This window comes from Ziziphus jujuba, chromosome 1 (assembly GCF_031755915.1).
Source record: "Ziziphus jujuba cultivar Dongzao chromosome 1, ASM3175591v1".
In the NCBI taxonomy this organism is placed as follows: domain Eukaryota; kingdom Viridiplantae; phylum Streptophyta; class Magnoliopsida; order Rosales; family Rhamnaceae; genus Ziziphus; species Ziziphus jujuba.
Window position 1 is genome coordinate 4,492,473 of NC_083379.1, and position 23,720 is coordinate 4,516,192.

Sequence of the window (23,720 nt, forward strand, 5' to 3'; positions counted from 1 at the left end):
TTGAGGCAGAAAACTATAGTTCGCATTAGATTTTTTATGTATACATCAATATAATGTTTGATATATTTTATTTTTCTTAAATCTATATTTCCAATATGGTTTTTCCTCGTATTAACATTTTTAGTATTGAATGGGGACAAAAAGGAGCTTGACCAGCATGGGTCGTTCACATGGTTTATGGTAGGGGCAGGACAATGGCCTTTCATGTTTATGAGTTATTTGAGCAAAATCTGGTCGGATTAATTTCGTTGTGCAATTAACTGTGGAAGGTGAAGAAAAGGGTTGCCACAAAAAAAAAAAAAAAAAAAAAAAAGAAAGTTAAATTTGTTTTTATGTGTAGAAAAACTGGGAGGTTAGCTTTTGCCACTTGGTGTGTTTTATGAGGGGTTTGGAAATGTTCCCATTTCATTCGTTTGCTTTGTGTGTCACGGGGCACATCCAACATCTTTGTATAGAATTTATTTATTTTATATGGAATTTTGTATAGAAATTCACATGGTTTTTTTTTTTTTTTGGCAAATTAGAAATTCACATGGTTAAACCATGTGTAGCTGATATGAATATACAATTATTTTGTCATTTTATAAGAACATGAAATATCAAAATGATCTGTATAAGAATTATGCAATTCATATTATACAGTTCACGGAATCGTAGTGGCACTGTGGCATCTAGCTAGACCCATAAGTTGACTAAATTATAAGTTTTTTTTTTTTTTTTTTTTTTTTTTTTTTTTTTTCGGTTGGGCTAGTATGCTGTACGGTGGGGTCAGAGATGCCGTAGAGGGACAAAAAAAAAAAAATTGTCATTTTTATAGCAAATTGTATTTTGTAGACTCGTAATTTAGTTGTTGAAGTAGGATTTGGTAGAGGCTTCTAAAGTTGGAGAAATAAGTTTTCAGCTTCACATGCTTATGAAGTCTTTATTAACTCCATGTATAGCAACGTCCTATCATGAGCAAAGAACCTTTTGTATATTTGCTTTTCTCAAGGTTAGTTAACTTTTAGCAGGTAACAATTGGCAACGTATTTTCCAAGTTGATATTTCTTCTAGCTATAATTTACCTAAATAGGTCCCCAACTTTTTGCTTGTTATTTCAGAAATCAACTGCCACAAGAATACACATCTAATTTTTAGTTAATAAAATATCAATAGTCATTATTAGTATTTGTGTCACACAAAACATGTTAAAAATAAAAATTCTTTCAAAAGTAGTTTTTATATTCATTTCAATTTTAAGTGGGATTTGATGGAATGAAAACCAATCCTAAAGAAACTAATAAAGAGAGCCAATCTAAATCAAACTTAATTTGGATTGGAATTTTAGTAAAATCATTCTAATGAAATTATAATTGGTTTAGATTAGCTTATATATATTTATATATATAATCTCATTTTATAAGTGATGAAATTCAAAATATCTTGATCGTGTTCTGCAAAATATTACGGGATATGTAAATTCAATTTCAACATCAATTACATATAGCAGAACATTGTATTGAGTATGATATCTTGGACTCTATTATCCAAGAGAATATTTCCTTGTACATACAAACTACATACTCGGATTGATTAATACTAGAAATTATTAGATTTGATTGGGGTGGACACCCTTTTTTTTCTTTTTTTCTTTTTTAATTTTTATTTTAATTTTTTTTTTTTTAATACTAGGGGATGAACACCCTCATGTTTTTAGTTGCACATAGGATGATAAAATCACCAAACGAGTTAAAGAAAAGTGGGATTCCACGGCCATAAGCTGGTTTAGTCGGTGGTTCGGTTATGGGTTTTGTAGTATTCACCAAAATTTTGTCCCGCAAGCGTACCTCTTTCAAGCTTTCAAATAGCCAAAGAAAACGAACACAAGAAACAAAGTCGGTGGACCATTCCTATTTCCTCATCCATAGCCAGGTTCACCACAAAAGCACACCCCCTTGGTAGTCATATTTCGAGCCCAGTTCTTTTTTTCAAAAGCTTTCTGTCAGAGTTCAAGAGGCCCACTGAGGCGCATATCGGGGTCCCCACATAAAAATGGCTGTATACTGAGGTTGGTGAACCGTCCATCAGGAATCTTGTTAGAGAAAACAAAATCAAGTCCCAACAAGAAGAAGCATTTTGTAAAATCATTAATTTTCACCTTTATTGAGGTGATTGCAACAAATGGAAATTTTCTGAGCCTTCATTATCTTTAAGTCTTTGGAAAAAGCTAATGATTTCTCTCTTAACAGGATCCCATTCCTCAATAAACTATATTTGCCGACATGCTAAAAACCACGTTTTGTTCCATTCTTCACATATAAGGTAGAACTAGAGGCTTCTTTAGAGAAATCAAATATTTTGTTTTTTGGACGTTTAGACCATTAGAAAATTGATGTTCATTTTCAATAGATCAAAGATTTATGGATTCTGCTACTGGAAAACACATCTGATTTGGGAAATCCCACTATAGATATTCTCTCTCTTATTTATATATTTATTTTTTCATTTGAATTTGTATCAATTTGTTAAATTTTAGTATCGTTATAATATAGAGATAAAAACAAAGTTAACGTAGGAAATGAGGGTGCTCTTCTTATTGGTTCATGGTTTAACTTCATCCAAGGTGTAATAATTAGAATTGACAAATCTTAATAATGAACTAAGTTTCTGCTAAATACATGCCAAATAAGAACGAAAACTAACAATACATATATTTCATTTTTAAGTCAATTATTCAAACGCCTATGTAATGTTTGTGGTACCAACAAAATTCCAGTACACAAATTAAGGACATGCAATTAGATTTCCAATATTTAGATGTTGTCAATGTCAAAGCGTATGTGTTGTTCCCGTTTTAATTAAATTATACACACACAGAGCCAAAGACTCATTACGTCAACTTTGTAGGACATGGGTATCAACTATATAAAGGACAGCAGGAGGTCTAGTACTCTATAAAAGAAGTGGAATTCTCTGACCCTCCCATTGTTGCTGTTTCAGATTGAGTACAATCCAAATTAACTTTTTCAGTGTAAGTTATATATGAAATCAAATTGATGAAAGGGCAAAAAACGATTAAAAAGATGGTGTCATGCTGATGATGAGAATGATGGGTTAGGTGATTATGATGATTCTAGTGCCCCCACATTATCCTTATCAACTGCTCACCACCACATACGGTACCCATTTGGGAAAAGTTATAAGAGAGAAAAATGCTATATGGATAGCTTGCACTCACAAACAACAAGGTCTAAATGGTTGGAATTAAGCTCTTCCATGGAATCCTAATCCTTCACAAGGGACAGTGCAACGTGGAGTCCTTTGCTTCGAATGAAACAAAGTGATTTAGAAATGGATGTTGTGTTATATGCATTTCATGCTGTTGTTGTTTTTTTCATACTTTGAATCAGGTCCCTTGAGTGAGATATATTATCTGGCTCTTTTTTCCGTCTTTGTGCCTTTAAGTTGCTTGTTTGGCTTGATTCATAAGGGATGAGAGACATTGATAAGCGATATGAGTAATTATTAATTAAAAGCGTAACACACAACTTGTGTTAAGGGACCCTCTTCTCCCAATAGCTACAATGGATGAGAAGAAAGCATCTATTGAATGCTTTAACATATCAACTTTTCTAATAAATTGAAATGATAATCCATGACTTTGATATGATGTCACTTTTTTAATTTTAAATATATATTGGTTTCTTCCATACATAACGATTTTACGTTAAGTATAATATTTTAACATTAAATTTTATTACTCTTCTTAGTAATAAAATCCGTACTTATATATTTAAACGATGATATTATGAGTCGATCCCTATACCAGATTAAAAAAAAAAAAAAACAGTAATAATAAGAAAAACATATTAACTGCTATTTCAATAGCAATGTTGATCTTCCTATCTTGTTTGAATTTCTTTATAACAAATTTTGGAAGTACCACTTGAAAATAAAGTTAGACAGTTGAAAAGTCATCGAAATAAGTTGATAAATTTTCAATAATTAATGAAAAAAATTCTTTCTTACCAAAAATGAAAAAGAAAAAGAAAAAAAAAAAAAAGAAGACAAAATTCATCCACATTTTTTATTTTATTTTATTTTTTTCCGGTGACCAAAATCTATCTAGTTTAGTTGAAGTTAGTTGTGGCCTTGTGGGCCTACTTGGTTGCTAAGGAAGGCGTGGAAGAGAGGGACGCGTCAAGAGTCCAACGATGCCCAATGTATTGAAGGCGTTGGGTGGGCTACAGTTGGGTGTAGTGGGCTCATTTTGGATGGTAGCGCTGTAGAGGCCCACTTTGTCCCTTGGTTTGCACAAATCGCTTGTTGCACACGCAAGAAAGCATATTAGTATTACGTCGCAGTCGCTTTGGCCCGGCTGAGGATTTTCCACTTCTTACACACAGTACTATTTGCAAGTAGTAACCAACCCTTTATGAAAATTACGAATTGGACCCATTTGCATCCATCGCTGGACTTGCAAAATCTGGTAGCCCCTAGAAGACGTTCCACCTTTTTTGTTTGGTTTTAAGAAACATTATTAGTGGATTTTCTACAATGTTAACCACAGGTTCAGCCACTAGAAAGGCGAAAAATTCACAATCTAAATTGGAATCTCAATTTCGATTTTATTGTCTAATTCACCTTCATTTAAAAGGGTCTCTTCAGCAACCAATATGTTCTAAGCCTTTTTTTTTTTTTTTTTTTGGATACTGAATAATGCAATGGCTGTTTCTTTTTCCATTAAAAACAAACTGTCTTCTTGATGTGGAAATTTGATTCGAGTTAAATTTAGATGGTTGAGCTCAGTCGGGAGTGTTTTTAGGTAGAGTTTGCTTTTTGCCCTGTTCTTTGAATTACAAATTCGTTTAATTAAAGGTAGACTTGCTAGTCTGAGAAAAAGTGTATGACTTGGTACCACTAACACGGTAGACCCGTGTGTTGGGGTACATATTGAGGAAATAAGAATTTTATAGAAACCAGATCCTAAATCTCACCTAACTGAACCCACCATGTGTTGTCAGCTACTCCAATGTTGCACGGAGGTTGGCATTATTGTCAAGACTGTAGCAGCAATATATATATATATATCCCAAATGGACCACCCCAACCAGAATTTTGGTGTACAAGATTTATATACTTAGAAGCTTCAACCAGGTGACCGTTCAATTGTTTTAAACCTAATAAAAATTTACAAAACTACAAGGAAAAGCCATATAGATATGTTATATATATATATATATATATATTGGAGATGTTTTTATGAAATTACGACTAACATCGTTGAAAAATATGAATGTGTTTTGTGTGATAGAAGACAAACAATTAACCAATATCCTATCATAATCTACCTAGGGCTTGACATACTATTCTTGAACTTATTACATTGTGGTTAAACTTGTGATTAAGAAATTATTCAAATTGATATCGATGATCACTAACAGAAAATTATGGAGATGCAGGGGATCAAACCCCCGTACCTCTTACTCTGCTATTTCTAAGTTTTCCTTACTGGCTCAACAACAGGGGATAAAACTAATGGGTCCATTGAATTGTGTGTTAAAGTTTGTGACATTTTGTATGTGTGTGTGTGTATGTGTGTGTTTTTGATGATTGGGACTTGGGAGTTTTCATCAAGCAACTGTGTCCAACAATTTATTGGTGAATATATAAGACGTATATTCTGTTTTGCATCTTTGCCTAATGTTTTTTTTCGCATATGAAAGCTATAAATGCATCCTCGCTCCAAAGTGACTAAATCCATAATTCTATATTGCAAAATGCAATTACATTTACGATAAAAATTAGAGTAAATTGCATTTATTTCATGCAATTTTGGAATATTATAAACTTTATTTATAAACCTTGCAGGATTCAAGCCTCATGAAATTATTATTATTACTATTATTATTTTTCTGTATTAATTAATCATTTTGCTCGTTAAAAACATTTAATTAAGTAAAGTACTGTGCCTTCTTTACCCAAGAGTCTATGTTAATAAGACCTAAAGTTTCATTTTATTTTATTTTTTATTTTATTTTTTATGGGGTAATGAATAACTCATAATAGTTTTGTAGTTTATCTCTAAGATAGATTGTATAAAAGGAATATATGCAAAAGGTTATGTAATGTTTCATTGTTTGTCATTCTTTTCTCTAACTTTCTTAGGATTTAAATGTAGCATTACACTATCACGTGATTAGCATCCAACACTTGATTAGGAGAAGAAGCCTGCTCTCAACCAAGTGGCACAGACTAATGGAATATGCACAAGTTTATATGAGAACCACCGCTGGTAGTCTGGTACACTAGAACAGTTTTAAGTGCAGAATAGTAAAGGGGCTCAAGGTTCTTAATTTGCACAAAATCATCCAGTGAAAGACGAGCGTGCCTAACACTCACAAATCACACTTTTAGGTAAATGCTTCTTCATCTTTGGGAGGTGCATCATCGTAGTCTCTTATTTGGGCAGCCTTCCCCAGCGCCTCATTACATGCTTCTTCTCTTTGCTCATATTGGTAGCTTGCTTCACTGCTTATACCTTGGTTCTCTACTATGTATTTAAACGTATTATCCATCCAACCACCATTGCAACCATTAGTACCTTGGGCGCAATCCAGAAGTTGTTGCTCGGACAGTGAGATTAGATTTCCAGTTGGATTTGTATACGGAAGCCACTACCGAAAATGTCGAACAACATCCTGCATGCGTGCATGGGCAAAAATAGTCTAATTAGTATGAATGAACTAGGGCTTCAATTTCATAGTAATACCCAAGATTTTGATGTCATGTGTACGATTTCCTTGTTGGAGATTAAACTTTGATAATGGAGGAGTAAAAATATATATATATATATATATATATAATGATTTTTTAATCAAACAACTAATTATTTATATGAAACCATTACTCGAAGTACACAAGCCTGTTCTTCTTCTTCTTCTTTTTTTTATAATCATTTCTTTTCTATGAATTAGCAAAAAAAGAAAAAAAAAAAATGTCTTACAATTGTCAGCTTCTGTAAAACAAATCATGAAAATATCACTTTAAAATAAGAGTAGATGGTTAAGTTTAAACTCCATGAAAGTAGTAGATGGTTGAAATAAATCATAAAATCAATCTTTATTATTATTATTATTGTTGTTGTTGCTGTTGTTTACCCCTGCACTTTTTGGTTTCTTGATTGCCACCTTGTGGCCCTAGTTTCGAATGGAAGGAAGTCTCAAGAGTCAAATCAAGCCCAATGTATAGAACATGTTGGGTGGGCCTCTATTCGGATGGTAGCGCCGAGGCAGCCCACATATAAAGGGTCATACGAAAAGTTCATGTATATGAGGGTAAAATGGTAATTGAACAAAACTACAGAATGAGTGTGTTATGGTATGTAAGACGTATTCTAGCGTGGTCCATGTAGAACTTCTTGCGTGCAAAATCTGGTCGCGACTATTTTTAAAAGACACTACTGCTAGCGGATTCGTAAAATGCAAAACCACAATAGGGCACTGAGCCCATTACTATCCCATCTCAATTGGAATGTATTAAATTCTGTAATCCTAAAATATATAACTTATAAATTGAGTCAAATTTTTGTTTGAATTCAAACAAGATCTGGTCATATTATATTATAAATCTACTCCAGCTTATGAAACCCTCTTTATTTTACACTTCAATTTTATTAATAATAAATTATTATGATACAAAGGACACAAATCTATAAAAGAATAATAGAATTATCAACTGGATTAAAATACATACAAATTATTTGATAAATTTGTCCATTTTTACTAATATTGTTAATATTTTAACAAATTTCATCTGATTACTGTAGAAAATTACCTCAATTAAATTTAATTTTTAGAGTAGTTATTGCATGTAATAACCAATAATATTTTATGTGTGTAAATATTATAATTTTGACTATGAAAAGACAAATTTCTATTTTTGATATGGTTGCTTTTTATTTTTAATTTATTTATTTATTTTTTTGGGAACGAATTGATATAGTTGACTTATGTTTGACTAATTAGAACCAGACATCTTAGGATATTTTGTTGCATAGTATCAAATAAATATCTTTTAGTTGCATAGCATGTTGAACTATTTATATTTGTTCAATTCTAATTAACTACAAACTTGCAATCCTTTGAAAAAGAAAACCATGTCAAATTAACTTTCTAGTGATAAATATCCCGTTGCAAGTGATCTCATTGCTCTTTGGGCATGTCAGTTATGAAATAGCAAGAGAACTCAGGAGGGTTTCATAGCATATAATTCCTGAAGGAGAAAATGTTCTTAAAAGTTATTTGAGTTTAAGCACGCTGGTTTGTACTTATTAGTAGAAATAAATATATCACCCAAATTAGCTATAATGGATATTTAATTTATTGCCTAAGTAAAGACATACAAGGTGCATGCTAGATATATGTATATATATATATATATATATATATATGTAGGCTTTTTAACAGCCAAAAATATCTAATAAAAAACATAAACATAAGAACTGCAAATGTAGAGGTAATAATAGTAGGTGCATGAGGTGGAGATAATCCAATTTCTTTTGGATGGAACATAGTTATGCAGTTGGATGGAACATAGTTATGCAGTTGGATAGGCAGGATGAATGGCAATTCCACAAAGTCCTTGAGGGGAGTCATAATCTCTCAGAATTCTCATGTAGCCATTCTCACCCCAGCTCTCACCCCACGAATTCTTGATCAACCAGTACTTGGTACCATCTTCAGTCACCCCATAACCGATCACTGTTACTTCATGGTTATGCTTTGTCCCACAGCCTCCATTGAAGACACCCTCTTTGTACATATGGAACTCTTTTGCTCTAGCATCGATGGTAACCGAGACAGGTTGAGCAGACACGGCCTTTAGCAATGCTTCCTCGTTACTGGGAGGCACATCTACATAGCCTGTTATTTTGGCAGCCCTCTCCATTGCCTTCTCCTTATCACAAGTTCCGTCTGCTGCCTCGTATGGGTAGCTTGTTTCGGTGCTAATACCTTGGTTTTGTACTATGTACTGGAATGCATCATCCATCCAACCACCACTACAACCATTAGTATTGCCATTGTGGACGCAGTCAACAAGCTGTTGCTCCGAAAGCGAGATTAGATTTCCGGTTTTGATTTGTGTAATCCCTTCCACAGCTGCCACAACCGAAAATGCCCAACAACATCCTGCAAGCATGCATGTGTAAAAAATAACCGTAATTAGTATGAATGAAGAGCAAAGAGACTTATCATTTTTGGAATATTGGACTGTACTCGAATAGCTTTGACATTTTTAAAATTTTTGTTGGACCAAAACTTGAAATGGTCCGATCGAATTCAATCCAGTATGCCAACGATGAACAGTTGTGAAATTATACGTAATGTATACGTTGTGCTAATTGTAATTGATTCTCTCACTTACCACATTGGCGTTGGTTCTTGATGGGGGTGACCGCTCCTTTATCCCTCCAGTCAATGCTAGTGGGTACATCAGTCAGGTTTTGATACCTAAATGATGTAGTTTCGGCTGTCTTTGAGTAGTGGGTAGGCCTCTTGGATCCAGTATAATAAGTGAGGAATTCTTCGGTTGTCAAATCTGAAAACTCATTGATGTCCAACTTATAGGTATGATTATTATTCCCATTACTGTTGAAGTTTGCCACGAAACGCATGTTTTCCCTGAATATCTGGGAACGCCTTTCCTTCTCCGCATCGTTTGCATAAGTTCGTCCGTATTGACTCATCCACTGCTTATGCATGTCGTTGATGGAAGCTTCATCATCATGCAACGTCCGGGACATGGCTTGGGATGCCCAACTGATCACCAATATTATGAAAATGGCAATCACAAAACTTCTTTCAGATGTGATTCCCATTGTCTATGATAATCTACAATGAAATGATATTGAAGGTTTTAAGCGCAGGGCAAAATGTGAGGAAGCCAAGCACAGAATGATTGGTTATTTATAGAAATATTAGCAGTCACAGCTTGATCGATGTCAATCTTTTGGAAATATCCAACGTGAGTTTTCAGTCGATTCCTCATAACCGTAACGTGCAGAAAACTTAGACCAGAAGCCTCCCAACTTAAAAAGCACAGTCGAATATTAATTTGGACTTATTTTTATTATTGACAGGATTGTTGCTTGCCACCAAGCGATTTATTGTGGATTACAAAATATATATATATATATATTGCAGATATTTATCACAACTGTGCCTGTGCATATTCATGTGGGGATGATGCATTGCCTAATAAGACATCCCATGTTTGTTTTTCACTATATATGATTTTTCCTCTATTCTTGATGATATGTGTCTAGCATTATCGGTAATTAAATAATAAAAAGATGAGTGGATTAAAAAACATAGTAATTAAAATAAGTAAGAGGATTATAATCAATCCAAATCCTGTATTATACAATTAATACATAATAGAATACATATATGAAAATAAAAATAAAAACAAATGGAAGAAGACCATCTCAATCAGAGTAGAAACTTTTCCTTATTTGATGCTGATAACCAACGTACCATCTGTCCACGAACAATTAACGCAATGAAGATGGAGAAAGAAATTTGCGAAGCTTTCATACGACTAAATAATAAGCATTTAAGATGAGGCTTTTTTTTTTTTTTTTTTAATTATTATTTTTATTATTTTTTATTTTTTTTTTAGTGATTGATGCCCATCAAGCATGTTCCGGAAATTGATTAGTCAAGGAGGGAGAAAAAAATACAAATGAGAGAAATTGACATATGATATGTACGCTCAATAGGAATTTGGAATTTGTTGAAGAGACCCTTTCCCAATAGCTTTATAGGAATTTGGAATTTGTGGCCACTCAATTTAATTAGTTTTGCATGATTTAACATGTCTGTTTTTCTAAAATGATTCTGTAGGCCTAATCTCTGACTTTTATAATTTTATGAAACCCGTAAATGTTTTTGATTTAAAATGAAAAAGTGTAAATATATTAATATTTGAATCAAACAAGTAATTATATTTAAATGATATACCATCACACATAAGGTACAAATCATTTTTTTTTTTTTTTGGTGTCTTGAATTTTACCCCCAAAAAAATCATTGCTTTTGGGTCCTATAAAACAAATCATTAAAGTAGCTTATCGAAAATAAAAGTTAACTTGATAAAAGTAGATGATTGAAATTGTAGAAAAACCCCTCTCTTCCTTTTTCTTTTCTCTACTGTTCTTCGAAGCAAATTATAATTCTAAATTTAAATATTATTCAAATTTAATGTAAAAAAGAAAGTGACATTATGTTATGGATATGTGAAGAAGCTTGTGAGTCAAACCCCGGTCAATATATAAAATAAAATAAAATCTCTTGACATGTGTTGTAGACAATGTTTTAAAAAATTAATATCTATAAAAATATCAAAAGTTTAAAATATAAAAATATCTATCAATATGTAAAAAATTATCGAATATTAATAAAGTCTAATAAAAAATGATGGAAATTTATATAAAGTGAAATTTTTTGTTCAAACTTTATGATTAATTCATTTAATTATTTAATAAACAATTTGACCATAACAATTGAAAAACTATTGAATTGATGTTATATTTCTCTTGATTAATGGACTTATATATAAAAATGTTATAGATATACTATATTAGTAAAAAAACTAATAAAAAATAAATATTTAATAAAATTATTTATTGATTAAAATAGACAATGCAACTATACAATTTTGTTATTGTTTTATTTTTCATCCATATTAATTTATAGATGTATAATGTATAAAAAGTTATATTTATTTGACAACTTTACATATAATTGTTAATGTAGCAGCCATATGAACATGGGATTGGTTGACAATGTACATAATTATTATTCTCAGATATTTGAGTTTAAAATGCTATTCACAAATTACTAATTGTGCATAATTATATTATTATTCTTTAATTATGTGATCTGTTTATTTTCAATTGCTATGTATTCGGTGCTACTCATTTTCGATCGTGGATCCAATTTGGCTATTTACAAAAAATATTAAAGATATCATTCTGTTATTAAAATTTAAAAATAATAAGATAAATGTATATATTTTAATGATTAATTGATGTTAAAATATTATATTTTATCTCTCAACGTTTACTAAACATTAATAAAATTTCTAAAATTTTTGGATAAAAATAAAAATTAAATAAAAAATATCTTAGAAAATGTTATGAAAATTTTGAAAAAAATTTAAGAAATTCAATTGAGATTATGAAAATTTTAATCAAATTATTAAGAAACTGACATGAATGTATTAAACAAAAAATTTCAAAGAAATATCAAATTTTTTTAATAAATTTCAAAAATTTTATTTATTTATTTAATTTTAAATCTTACTTTTCAATTGATATTTTGAAAAAAAAATAAAAATGTCGCGAAAAATCGGTTTTTTTATAACAAATCACGCCCCCCAGTCTATGGAATCCATAGGGTGGGCCTCTATTCGAATGGCACCATTTTGGTGGCCCACATGAGTGTGCTAGACATGGGCCAAGGTTAGTATACACTGACAAGTATTAATCAACTTGGATCGCGCCAATCGTGGGAACACATTAGAGCTGTGGAGTCCATGATTCGCGTTTGAACGCAAATTGCTTGTTGAACATGCAAGAAGGATGGAATTATGTACTACGTTGTCCCCTCTGCCTGACTGGATCACCACACGGTTTTGCGTGTGGGCACGAATTTGGTCGCATTACACTGATTTTCCACGGTTGGATGTGTAATGGGTCGTTTGTTTCGCATATTCAGATTACACATTTTGTATCATATTCGGAATACTTTTCAAAAGATTGTATACACCCTTGGTAATTCCAAAATGTCCATAATTTACATATTTTCGTTATTTTCACTAAACCTTCATCATCTTAAATGTTACAAAAAAACTGAATGTCCAAGTCAATAGTTAACCCTCTAAATTGGATTTTTGGTTAATTTTCAATATATGATTTTTGACATTTAATTCATATGGTGAACCCTTTCTTTTTTTCCTTTTTCCTTTTTCCTTTCCCCCCCCCCCCCCCCCCCCCCCCCATGAAAATGGCAATTGCAAATGTTCTTTCAATTGTGAATCCTATTGTCTACAAACAATCTGAAGAGCAAACTATTGGTATAATACAACACTAATTTAGATTTAAGTGCTGCGCAGGGTGTGAAGAAGCAGGCACAGAAATGTTGGGTATTTAATATTTATACAAGAAAAAATTGCTATAATTGCTACTCATCGATGAATTATATCGTCGAGTACCAAAAATAAAATACTAGTTTTTTTATCAGTAGTGTGCATATTCATGTGATGATGCGTTATGTCCGATTAAATCCTCTCTTTGTTTTTCACTAATATGTTTTCACAATTACCAATAAGATGATTAAATTATAAAAGGAGGAGTGGATTAGATTAGAAAGCAAGAAAAAAGTACTAAAAAAGAGATATCAAATCTCTGAAAGCACAGAGGCAAAGATAAATAAAGTAAACTATGCTTCATTAATCTCATGAATAGACGGTGTATAAATACATGATGATGACCTTATTGCCAGTACATGCATAGTTATATGATATACAAGCTAGCTCAAAAACTGATATGGCTAAACACCACCAGGTACAATAGGTATCCACTGATAGTGGAACACTTATCTAGAGTCTTATCATGAGAGGCATCTAATATACGTGAGCTATCATCCCTTCTCAAGCTAAATGGGGGAGTCACAACATTTAGCTTGGTCTGAAGCTGTTGAAAGTGAGTAGTGACCAAAGGTTTGGTAAGGATGTCAGCAACCTGTTCTACGGTAAAGATGTATTGGACGTCCAATGAACATTGTAGCACCTTGTCCTGAATGAAATGGACATCAACCTCTATATGTTGTGATGATGAAAAATAAGATTGGCAGCAAGGAACTCAGCGCTCATATTGTCACCCCAGAGAACAGGAGTGGCTTAGATGGAATCTGCAACTCGTGTAAAAGCTATTGAAGCCATGCAATCTTAGCTGTAATGTGGGCCAGTGCACGGTATTTTGACTTGGTGCTAGACCGAGCTACAACATTTTATTTTTTGAGGACCATGAGACCAAAAAATCTCTAGGATAGATGTCATAGCCACCTGTAGACTTGTGATCATCAAGATTGGATGTCCAATCAGTGTCAGTGAAACCAATGAGTTTAAGATGATTAGAAGGGTGGAGTAAGAGGCCAAAATGCTTTGTTCCTTGAAGATACCGAATAATGCGCTTGCAAGCAGACCAATGTAGTTCAGATAGTTGATACATGTATTGACTAAGTTTATTCACAGCAAAAGAAATTTCAGGTCGCGTGATAGTGAGATATTGTAGCATACAAATTATGCTATGATACAAGAAACCATCAAAGAACGAATTATTACTAGTAGCAGCAAGCTGAACGGTTGAGCTGGTAGGCAATGGGCTCATTTTGTAGTCCAACATGTTAGTTTTTTGTAGATGATCATTGATATAAGCTGTCGGAGACAAATGCATGCCGAACTTTGAACGATGGACCTCAATGCCCAGAAAGTAATTCAAAGAACCCAAGTCTTTAAATGAGAAAGTGGTGTCCAACTTGCAAATGAATTGGTTAATAAAGGATTTATTGCTACCGGTGACTAAAATGTCATCAACATACACCAAAACCCAAAGAACACTGGTTGAACAATGAAGATAAAAAAAGAAGAATCCATCTTTGAGTTACAGAACCTCCAAGCACATAGTTCTTTTTAATTAATCATACCATGCACGAGGAGTCCGACAAAGTCCATATAGAGACTTATGGAGTTTAAACATGGCATTGGGTTGTGAGGCATCGATAAATCCTTCTGGTTGTTTTATATACACATCTTTAGTCAGTAAACGATTTGAAAAGGCATTATTGATGTCAATTTGCCAAACATCCTACTGTCTAGAAACAGCAAGAGACAGAACAACATGTACAGTAGACGGTTTAATGACTGGATTGAATGTTTCTTTGACACCCAATCCGAGTTTTTGATGAAAATTCTTAGCAACCAACCATGCCTTATGATGCAAGATTGATCAATTAGGGTGCCGCTTAATTTTGAAGATCCATTTATTCCCAATAAGGCGTTGATGCAATTGAGGAGGAACAAGAGACCATGTACGATTTTTTGGTAAAGCAGTAATCTCATCTTCCATTGTTGATTTCCCTTGTGGACAAAGGAGAGTAAAGGCCGATGAAGAAGGTTCAAATAGAGGTGATGTTGGTTGGATGTTGATAGCAAAAGCCTTGGTTTGAAAAATACCAGCCTTTGCATGAGTTATCATGGAATGACTAGGACGCATGGCACAAGCTAGAGGTGAAGGAGAAGAGCTATCAAGGAAAGACTGAAAAGTACGGGCAGGGAAGTTAGTAGTTGCACGTAGCGCGGACTTCACATTAGTGTTGTTGAGTAGATGCAATGTTCTTGTGATGGAATCAGTGGGAGCCAGGTTCACTTGAGAACGAAACTCATCTTGAACTGGTGGTTTTTTTGAGGGAGCGACAGCTAGTATGGGGGACTTGTGAGAGGTTGTAGTGGAGTTGGGCTCTTCATGGTCTTTATGATGAGACACAGATGGAAGAGAAGTCCTCGAAGAGGCTACTAAAGATGGCTCAACAGTTATTGGGACCTATTGTGGCTTAGCATGTAAAGAAGATACTAGAGCACATGGGGAACTAGAATTAGACTTATTAGACATAATATTTATTAAGGTGTGGGGCCCAGTTGGATCAGAAAAAGGATAACAATTTTTATCAAAAATTACATTCGGGGATATATAAATCTTGTCTGTAATTAGATTTAAACATTTATATCCTTTGTGAGACGAACTATAGCCAATAAAAATACAGTGTTTAGAATGGTAATTAAATTTTTTTTATTTTTATAAGGTCTAAGAAAAGGAAAATACTCATAACCAAAACTCTTTTAAAAAAAAAAAATCAAAATTTTTTGTAAATAATTTTTAAAAAGGAGATTAGAAATTTAGTATTTTGGTGGGAAGTCTATTAATTAAAGAAGTAGCTGTAGAGCAAGCATTCCAGCATTGATTAAAAGGCATGGAGCTCTATGCAAGCAGAGTGAAAGTGGTTTCAATAATATGATGGTGTTTTTGTTCCACTTTACCATTTTGATTATGACTATGAGTATATGAATGTTGAAAATTATACCAAAATTATTGAAAACTATTTTTAAGGGGTCGATATTCACCTCCTCAATCGGCTTGAAAAACTTATTTTTTATTGATTAAATTTTTAACCATTTTTTTAAAATGCAAAAGAATCCAACCAACAAGTGCTTGATCAAGACATCTCCATTGATGAAAAGCCGGATTCGAAACTGTCATATTTACAAGTTGGCCATCACTGGTTTTACTAACAATAGAGGTGAGTGGTGGTGCCAGTAGTTTGCCATCAACAAAACCTTCCATGTTGCAGCCAACAATTGCTGGTAGAATTTATGACCTCCAAATTATGTACTTATTTTGATCTAACTGAAAAGGAAACGTATAATTTGGTAGGGTAACCTTAGATAGATAAGGAAGAGGTGATGCAGTAACTATAGCAGATGAACTAGAAGAAGTGTTGGCCCTTTTGATCGAAAAGACTCGTTTGAGTATGTCACGGCTCTGAGACCATGAAAGCATAGAGGCAAAGATAAATAAAGTAAACTGTGCTTCATTAATCTCATGAACAGATAGTGTATAAATACAACATGATGACCTTACTATCAGGACGTGCATAGTTATCTGATACAAGCTAGCTCAAAAACTGGCATGGCTAAACACCACGAGGTACAATATTTATTCACTGTTAATGGAACACCTATCTAGAGTCCGATCATGAGGGACCTCTAATACACATGAGCTATCAAAATCCTATGACTTGCAAATTAATAATTCTGTTTAACAACTTATTCTAGCTCATTTTGGACTCATATCAGACTCTTATGACTCGTATATTAGTTATTAAACTACAATCTATATATTATTACTTTTGAGGTAAGCACGGATTACGGACCTGTTTATTGTAATATTGCACTGTTCTCAAAAGGAAAGTAGTAATTAAGGCATCTGCTGGTTCTGATTCTGCATTTCAGAAGGCAGAGGATGTGGCTACCAACATGTTTGCAAAGTCCAATAAGGTAGACATTGCATCAGGGGAACAAGTTTGAAATATGTCAAACAAGTTGATCTTTAGCTCCAAAGCTCAGATATTGCACAGGATGCAGCGAAAATACATAAGGACGGATGTTGTATATATGATGATCTCATCCCCTGAAACACTAAGCACAGGGCGGAGGAAGAATTTCCACCACATGAGAGTCACATTGAATCTGACTGGTTTACTTCAGTTTTGAATTAACTTCCATAAAATGCTTGTGCTTCCAAAACTGTGAAATGTCCATAAATAATGCCCAAAATTGGAGGAAACTGGAGCTATCATCTAATGTCAACGGTCTCCAAACATGAAAAATCCATCAATTCTTAAGATAATTCGATCTCGTCAGTATATTCTTGACTTCTATTATGAATGCTCATGAAGTACCACATACATATTCTTGCCACCTACATTGTACAGAAGAACAAGCTTTGACTATTTATAGTTGATATCTAAATATAAAAGGGATATAGAATCATCTTTTGTTTAAGTTTCCATTCATACTATGACCACATATCTGGATTACCATAAAGCTATGTTATGTATATATATTTTTGCATCTTCGGCTGGGGATGCGGCTTCAAGAAATGTGGTTTCGGGACACTTCGTGAGAAAAGGAATTATGTTTTTATGCAGTTACGACTAAAATAGTAGAAAAATATAAATGTGTTTTGTGTGATAGAAAACAGACAATTAGCCAAGATCCTATCCTAAACTTTATGGGGCTTGATATACTATTCTTAAACGTATAACAGTGTGGTTAAAATTGTGATTAAGAAATTATTCAAAAGAATATCCATGATCACTATGCAAGGGATCAAACCCCTGTACCTCTTACTCTGCTATTTCTAAGTTTTCCTCACTGGTTCAACAACAAGAAGCTGCATTTGTTTCTCAATGAGTCTGTCAATGTTGCTAATAAACCCAACATGCTTTCCGGCCTTCTTCATTGTTCCTTCTTTCCATCTTCATTCTTAGTTCAAGTAAAGTAATCCACGTTTATGACAATTGATAAAACTAATGAGTCCATTGTACTGTGTGTTTGACAATTGGGATTTGGGAGTTATCATCAAGCAACCGTGTCCAGCAATTTATTGGTGAGTAGATGAGATTATATTCTGTTTTGCATCTTTGCCTTATGGTTTTTTAACTTGCGAAAGCTATAAATGCATTTTCGCTCAAAGTTATTAAATCCATAATTCCATATCACAAATACAATTACATTTACGATAAAAAATAGAATAAATTGCAATTATTTCAAGCAATTTTGGAATATTTTAAACTTTATTTAAAATCCTTGCAGGATTCAAGCCTTATGAAATTATTATTATTATTATTACTTTTCTGTATTCTGGTTAAAAACACGTAATTAAGTAAAGTACTATGCCTTCTTCACGCAAGAGTCTATTTTAATAAGTTCTAAGTGTTTTTATTTTTTATTTTTGGGGGGGGGGGGATGAATAACCCTAAAGTTTTGGAGTTTAGTTCTAAGATAGATTGTATAAAAGGAATGTATGCAATAGGTAATGTTTCATTGTTCGTCATTCTTTTCTCTAACCTTCTTAGGATTCAAATGTAGCATTAACGTACTTCTATCAACGTACTTCAATATATGTTAATCCGACTCTTCACATATTACACTATCACATGATTTGCATCAAACACTTGACTGGGAGAAAAGAAGCCTGCTCGAAGCTAAGTGGCACGGACCAATGGAATATGCACAAGATTTTTTATATATATATATATATATATAGATGAGAATCACCGGTGGCAGTGCCTGTGCTGTTTTACGTGCAGAAAGAGTCAAAGAGCACAAGGTTCTTAATTTGCGCAAATCATCTAGTGAGAAACGAGCATGTCTAACACTAACAAATCGCACTTTTTAGGTAAATTGAGGGGAAAGTTGACTACATCAAAATTTCAATCTGATGTATCATTTTGCCTTTTGGTCTTTTCATTTATAACATATTGTTCATTGAATACATTTTTTTCATTGTTGTTCCATTTATTCATTAGTTTCATTATTTTCATCATTTTCAACGAATATTCCCAAAATCAATTATTTATTTATTTATTCATTTTGGAACTCAGAAAATTAATGTGATCATCAGTGGTTGTAACTCAATTTGCACAAGTTGAAAACTTAAAATTTTGTTGGACTTGATATTTTGTCATTAAATTTACGACCCAAATGGCTTTCGTTTTTCTTTTGGAATAATATATATATATATATATATATATATATATATATATATATATATGGTCTTCTATATATGAGCATCCTTTATGCTTCCCTTAGACTTACCTGGCAACTAAGAGACTTAGATTACTTTTCTCGGTGTTGACTTGGTGTGATGGTAATTATTTATCTATCGACAGGCAATTTGCCAAGGCGGATGGTGTATGAAGCGTGCAGAAGCAGAAAGGATATTTTGTTGGAAATTTAAGCCCTTAGATATTGGATGAGTCTAACGGCACCATTTTTTGTTTTTGGACTCTATCACAAATGCATTTGTGCTCAACTTAAGGTAGAAATAAATCTATTACGAAAATTAATTAGCTATATTAATTGGATACTTTATTCCCAAAGTAAAGGCATACAAGTTGCAGATGTAGGCTTTTTTAATATCTAAAAATTAGCATAAACATGAGAATTGCAAATCTCTAGAAGTAATAGTAGGTCGAGATTTATTCTATTTTCTCTTTTAGCAAACATGTATATATGTATATATTTATAGTTATGCAGTTGGATAGGAAGGAACTTGGGCAATTCCACAAAGTCCTTCAGGGGAATCATAATCCCTCAAAATTCTCATGTAGCCATTCTCACCCCATTCCTCACCCCATGAGTTCTTGAGCAACCAGTACTTGGTGCCATCCTCGGTAACTCCATATCCAATCAATGTCACTGCGTGGTTAGTTGATGTACCACAACCTCCATTGAAGACACCCTGTTGGTAATGGATAAACTCGTTTGTTGTAGTATCGATGGTAATCGAGACCGGTTGACCAGACACAGCGTTTAGCAACGCTGCTTCATCATTGCGAGGTACATCTACAAAGCCTGATATTTGGGCAGCGTTCTCCACCGGCTTGCATGTTTCTTGCGTTCCTTTATATTGGTAGATTGCATTAGTGCTTATACCTTGGTTTTGTACTATGTATTTAAACGCATCGTTCATCCAGCCGCCATAGCAACCATTAGTACCTTGGGTGCAATCCAAAACTTGTTGCTCGGACAGTGAGATTAGGTTTCCAGTTCTAATTTTTATAATCCCCTCCACAGCTGCTACTGCCGAAAATGCCCAACAACACCCTGCATGCATGCATGTGCAAAAATAGTCGTAATTAGCAGTAATACCTAAGATTTTAATGTCTGTGTACGATTCCCTTGTTGAAGATTAAACTATGATAATGACGGGAGGAGTAACATATTTGTACGTAGTTCTGATTAACAGTACTGCTGCTACGGCCACCAATTTTTTTTATCAAATTTTGTTTACCAAATAATGTATATTACAAAAAAAATATAGAAGAAATGATAGTTCATCTATCATCAGTTTAAAGCTTTTGGGAAAAATATATATAAGGAAGAGTGTTAGAGAAAAAGCATAATAGAAATGATAATTTTCTTACCGCATTTTCCTTGGTCCTTTATAGGTGTGACAACTCCTTGCTGCCTCCAGTCGATGGTAGCGGGCACATCAGTCAGGTTTTGATACCTAAAAGATGAAGTTTCCACCGGTTTTGAGTATTTTTCAGGCATCTTGGATCCGGTATGATATTTGAGGAATTCTTCAGTTGTCAAATCTGAAAACTTGTTGATGCCCAACTTGAAGGTACGACTATTATTCAAATGACTGTTGAAGTTTTCCACGAAACGCACATTTTCCCTGAATATCTGGGAACGCCTTTCCTTCTCTGCATCGTTTGCATAAGTTCGTCCGTACTGACTCATCCATTGCTTGTGCATGTCGTTGATGGAAGCTTCATCGTCATGCAACGTCCGGGACATGGCTTGGGATGCCCAACTGATCACCGATATTATGAAAACGGCAATCACAAATCTTTTTTCAGCTTCGATTCCCATGGTCTAAGGTAATCTACAGTGAAATGATATTGAAGATTTTAGGTGCTGGGCAAAAACGTGAGGAGGCCAAGCACAGAAATGTTGGTTATTTATTGAAAAATTAGCATTCACACCTTGATCGATGTTAATATTTTGGAAATTAATATGTAACATGAATTTTCAGTCAATTCCTGATACCGTAACGTGCAGGGAACTTAGACCAAAAGCCTCCAAACTCAAACAGCATGGTCAAATATTATTTTGGACTTATTTTTATTATTGACAGGACAGTTGCTTGCTACCAAGCAATTTATTGTGGATTACAATATATATATATATATATATATATATATGTATATGTTGCAGCTATTTATCACTACCGTGCCTGTGCATATCCATGACGTGAAATTCATATTCATGTGGGGATGATGCATTGCCCAATTAGATATCCTATGCTTGTTTTTCACTATAGATGATTTTTCCTTTATTCTTGATGATATGTGTTTAGCATTATCGGCAATTAAATAACAAAAAGATGAGTGGATTAGATTCAAAAGCAAGAAAAAAAAATAGTAATTAAAATAAGTAAGAGCATTATAACCCTAACCGTAAAGTGTAGGGAACTTAAAAAGCATCCAGATCCAAACAGCACGGTGGAATATTAATTTGGACTTCTTTTTACTACTTTGGAAGGAAAAAAAAAAAAAAAGGGATGGAAGACCATCTCAATCAGAGTGGAAAATTTTCAGTAATTGATGCTGGTGAACAACTATATGTCCCCGAACAATTAACACGATGAAGATGGAAAAAGAAATTTGCGAAGCAGAAATTTACCAGTTGAAACGGCTTCCATATGTTATCTTCCACGACCAACTAATTAATAAGCTTTTTAAGTTGAGTTTGGTCTCAGTCATTGATCCTCGTCAACTGGGGGGCCGGAACTAATTAATAAGCTTTTTAAGTTGATTTTGGTTTCAGTCATTGATACTCGTCAACTGGGGGCGGAACTAATTAATAAGCTTTATAAGTTGAGTTTGGTTTCAGTCATTGATCCCCGTCAACCCGGGGGTGGAACCAGAAAGTTTAACTTGGAGGGCCATAGTCTAGAAGGAAAACAAATTTTTAAACAAACATATTGTATATGAGTATTAAATCAAAAATTAAAATTCTAAGTGTAAAAGAGAAAACAAATAGAGAAAACAAATAAATAAAAACTCCAAAAAGCTACAACAGTGCTTATTCTTCTTGCTTCATAAGTAAAAAAATAAAAAATAAAAAAGCACAAGGTATTAGTTGTTTGTTTTTATATATTTTAAATATAAATGACATTCCTTATATTTTTAATAAAAACATTGGATATTTGAATAAGAAGCTTTAAGGTAACAATTTTATATTTTATATTTGATTACAAGAAAATCAATATGGTGTTTTGATTATGGGGGCCAAATGCTTAACTTTCTATTAATTTTAAATTTGTTTGAAGCAACTTTGAAAGATAAGATACTAATTTGGTATGGCTAGGGGGGCCATGGCCATACATATGCCTGTATCTGCCTGTCAAACACGTTACAGAAATTGATTAGTGAATGAGAAAAAAAAAAAAAAATATATATATATATATATATATATATATAAATATACATGTACAAATGAGAGAGATTGGCATATGATTTGCATAATTGGGTAGCACACAACTTGTGTTAAGGGACCCTTTCCCGATAGCTTCATTGGAATTTGTAAGAATAGAAAGAAAACAGTTTAGGGCTTTTGTTGCCACCATATCTAATGCATACTTTTGCATGATTTTACATGTCTGTTTTTCTAAAATGATTCTGTAGGGCTAATCTATCACTTTAGAATTTTATAGAACCCAAAAGTAATATATAAATTATCTTTTGAATTAGAAATGAAGAAGAGTAAATATATCATTAATATTTGAATCAAACAAGTAATTATTTAAATGATATACCATCACACATAAAGTGCACAAATCTTTCTATTTTTTCGGGTCTTGAATCTTACCAAAAAAAATCGTTAGTTGCTTTCGGGTTCTATAAAAACAAATCATTAGACTGTTGAAAATAAAAGTTAACTTGATAAAAGTAGATGGGTTGAAATTATAAAACAACTCCTCTCTTTATTTTATTATTATTTTTTTCCCTTTTCTCTACTGTAGTTCGAAGCAAATTATAATTTTGAATCTGAATATCATTTAAATTTAATTTCAAACAGAAAGTGAACATAATGTTATGGACCTGTTTTATCAAAAAAACTAAAAAAAAAAAATCTTATAGACATGTGAGGAAGCCTTGTGATTCAAATCCCGATCAATATATTAAAAAAATAAATAAATAAAAATCTATCCACATGGATTGTAGATAATGTTTAAAAAATAGTATCCAACAAAATATTAAAAACTTAAAATGTGAAAGTATCTAAGAAAATTATTAGATATTATATGGAAACTTATAGAA

At 33.0% G+C, this 23,720-nt stretch overlaps 2 protein-coding genes across 2 annotated transcripts; both read right to left on the minus strand.

Moving 5' to 3' along the window:
• Window positions 1-8,301: 8,301 nt before the first annotated feature.
• Window positions 8,302-10,023, minus strand: LOC107410772 (ervatamin-B). The gene is made up of 2 exons (XM_016018242.4): window positions 9,406-10,023; window positions 8,302-9,170 (listed from the first exon to the last, which is right to left on the minus strand). The coding sequence occupies exons 1-2, from the start codon at window positions 9,857-9,859 to the stop codon at window positions 8,578-8,580; spliced, it is 1,047 nt and encodes a 348-aa protein (XP_015873728.1). The 5' UTR covers window positions 9,860-10,023; the 3' UTR covers window positions 8,302-8,577.
• A 9,710-nt stretch (window positions 10,024-19,733) lies between these two features.
• Window positions 19,734-21,343, minus strand: LOC107410781 (ervatamin-B). Its single transcript, XM_016018253.4, has 2 exons — window positions 20,814-21,343; window positions 19,734-20,493 (listed from the first exon to the last, which is right to left on the minus strand). The coding sequence occupies exons 1-2, from the start codon at window positions 21,265-21,267 to the stop codon at window positions 19,916-19,918; spliced, it is 1,032 nt and encodes a 343-aa protein (XP_015873739.1). The 5' UTR covers window positions 21,268-21,343; the 3' UTR covers window positions 19,734-19,915.
• Between the last annotated feature and the right edge of the window lie 2,377 nt (window positions 21,344-23,720).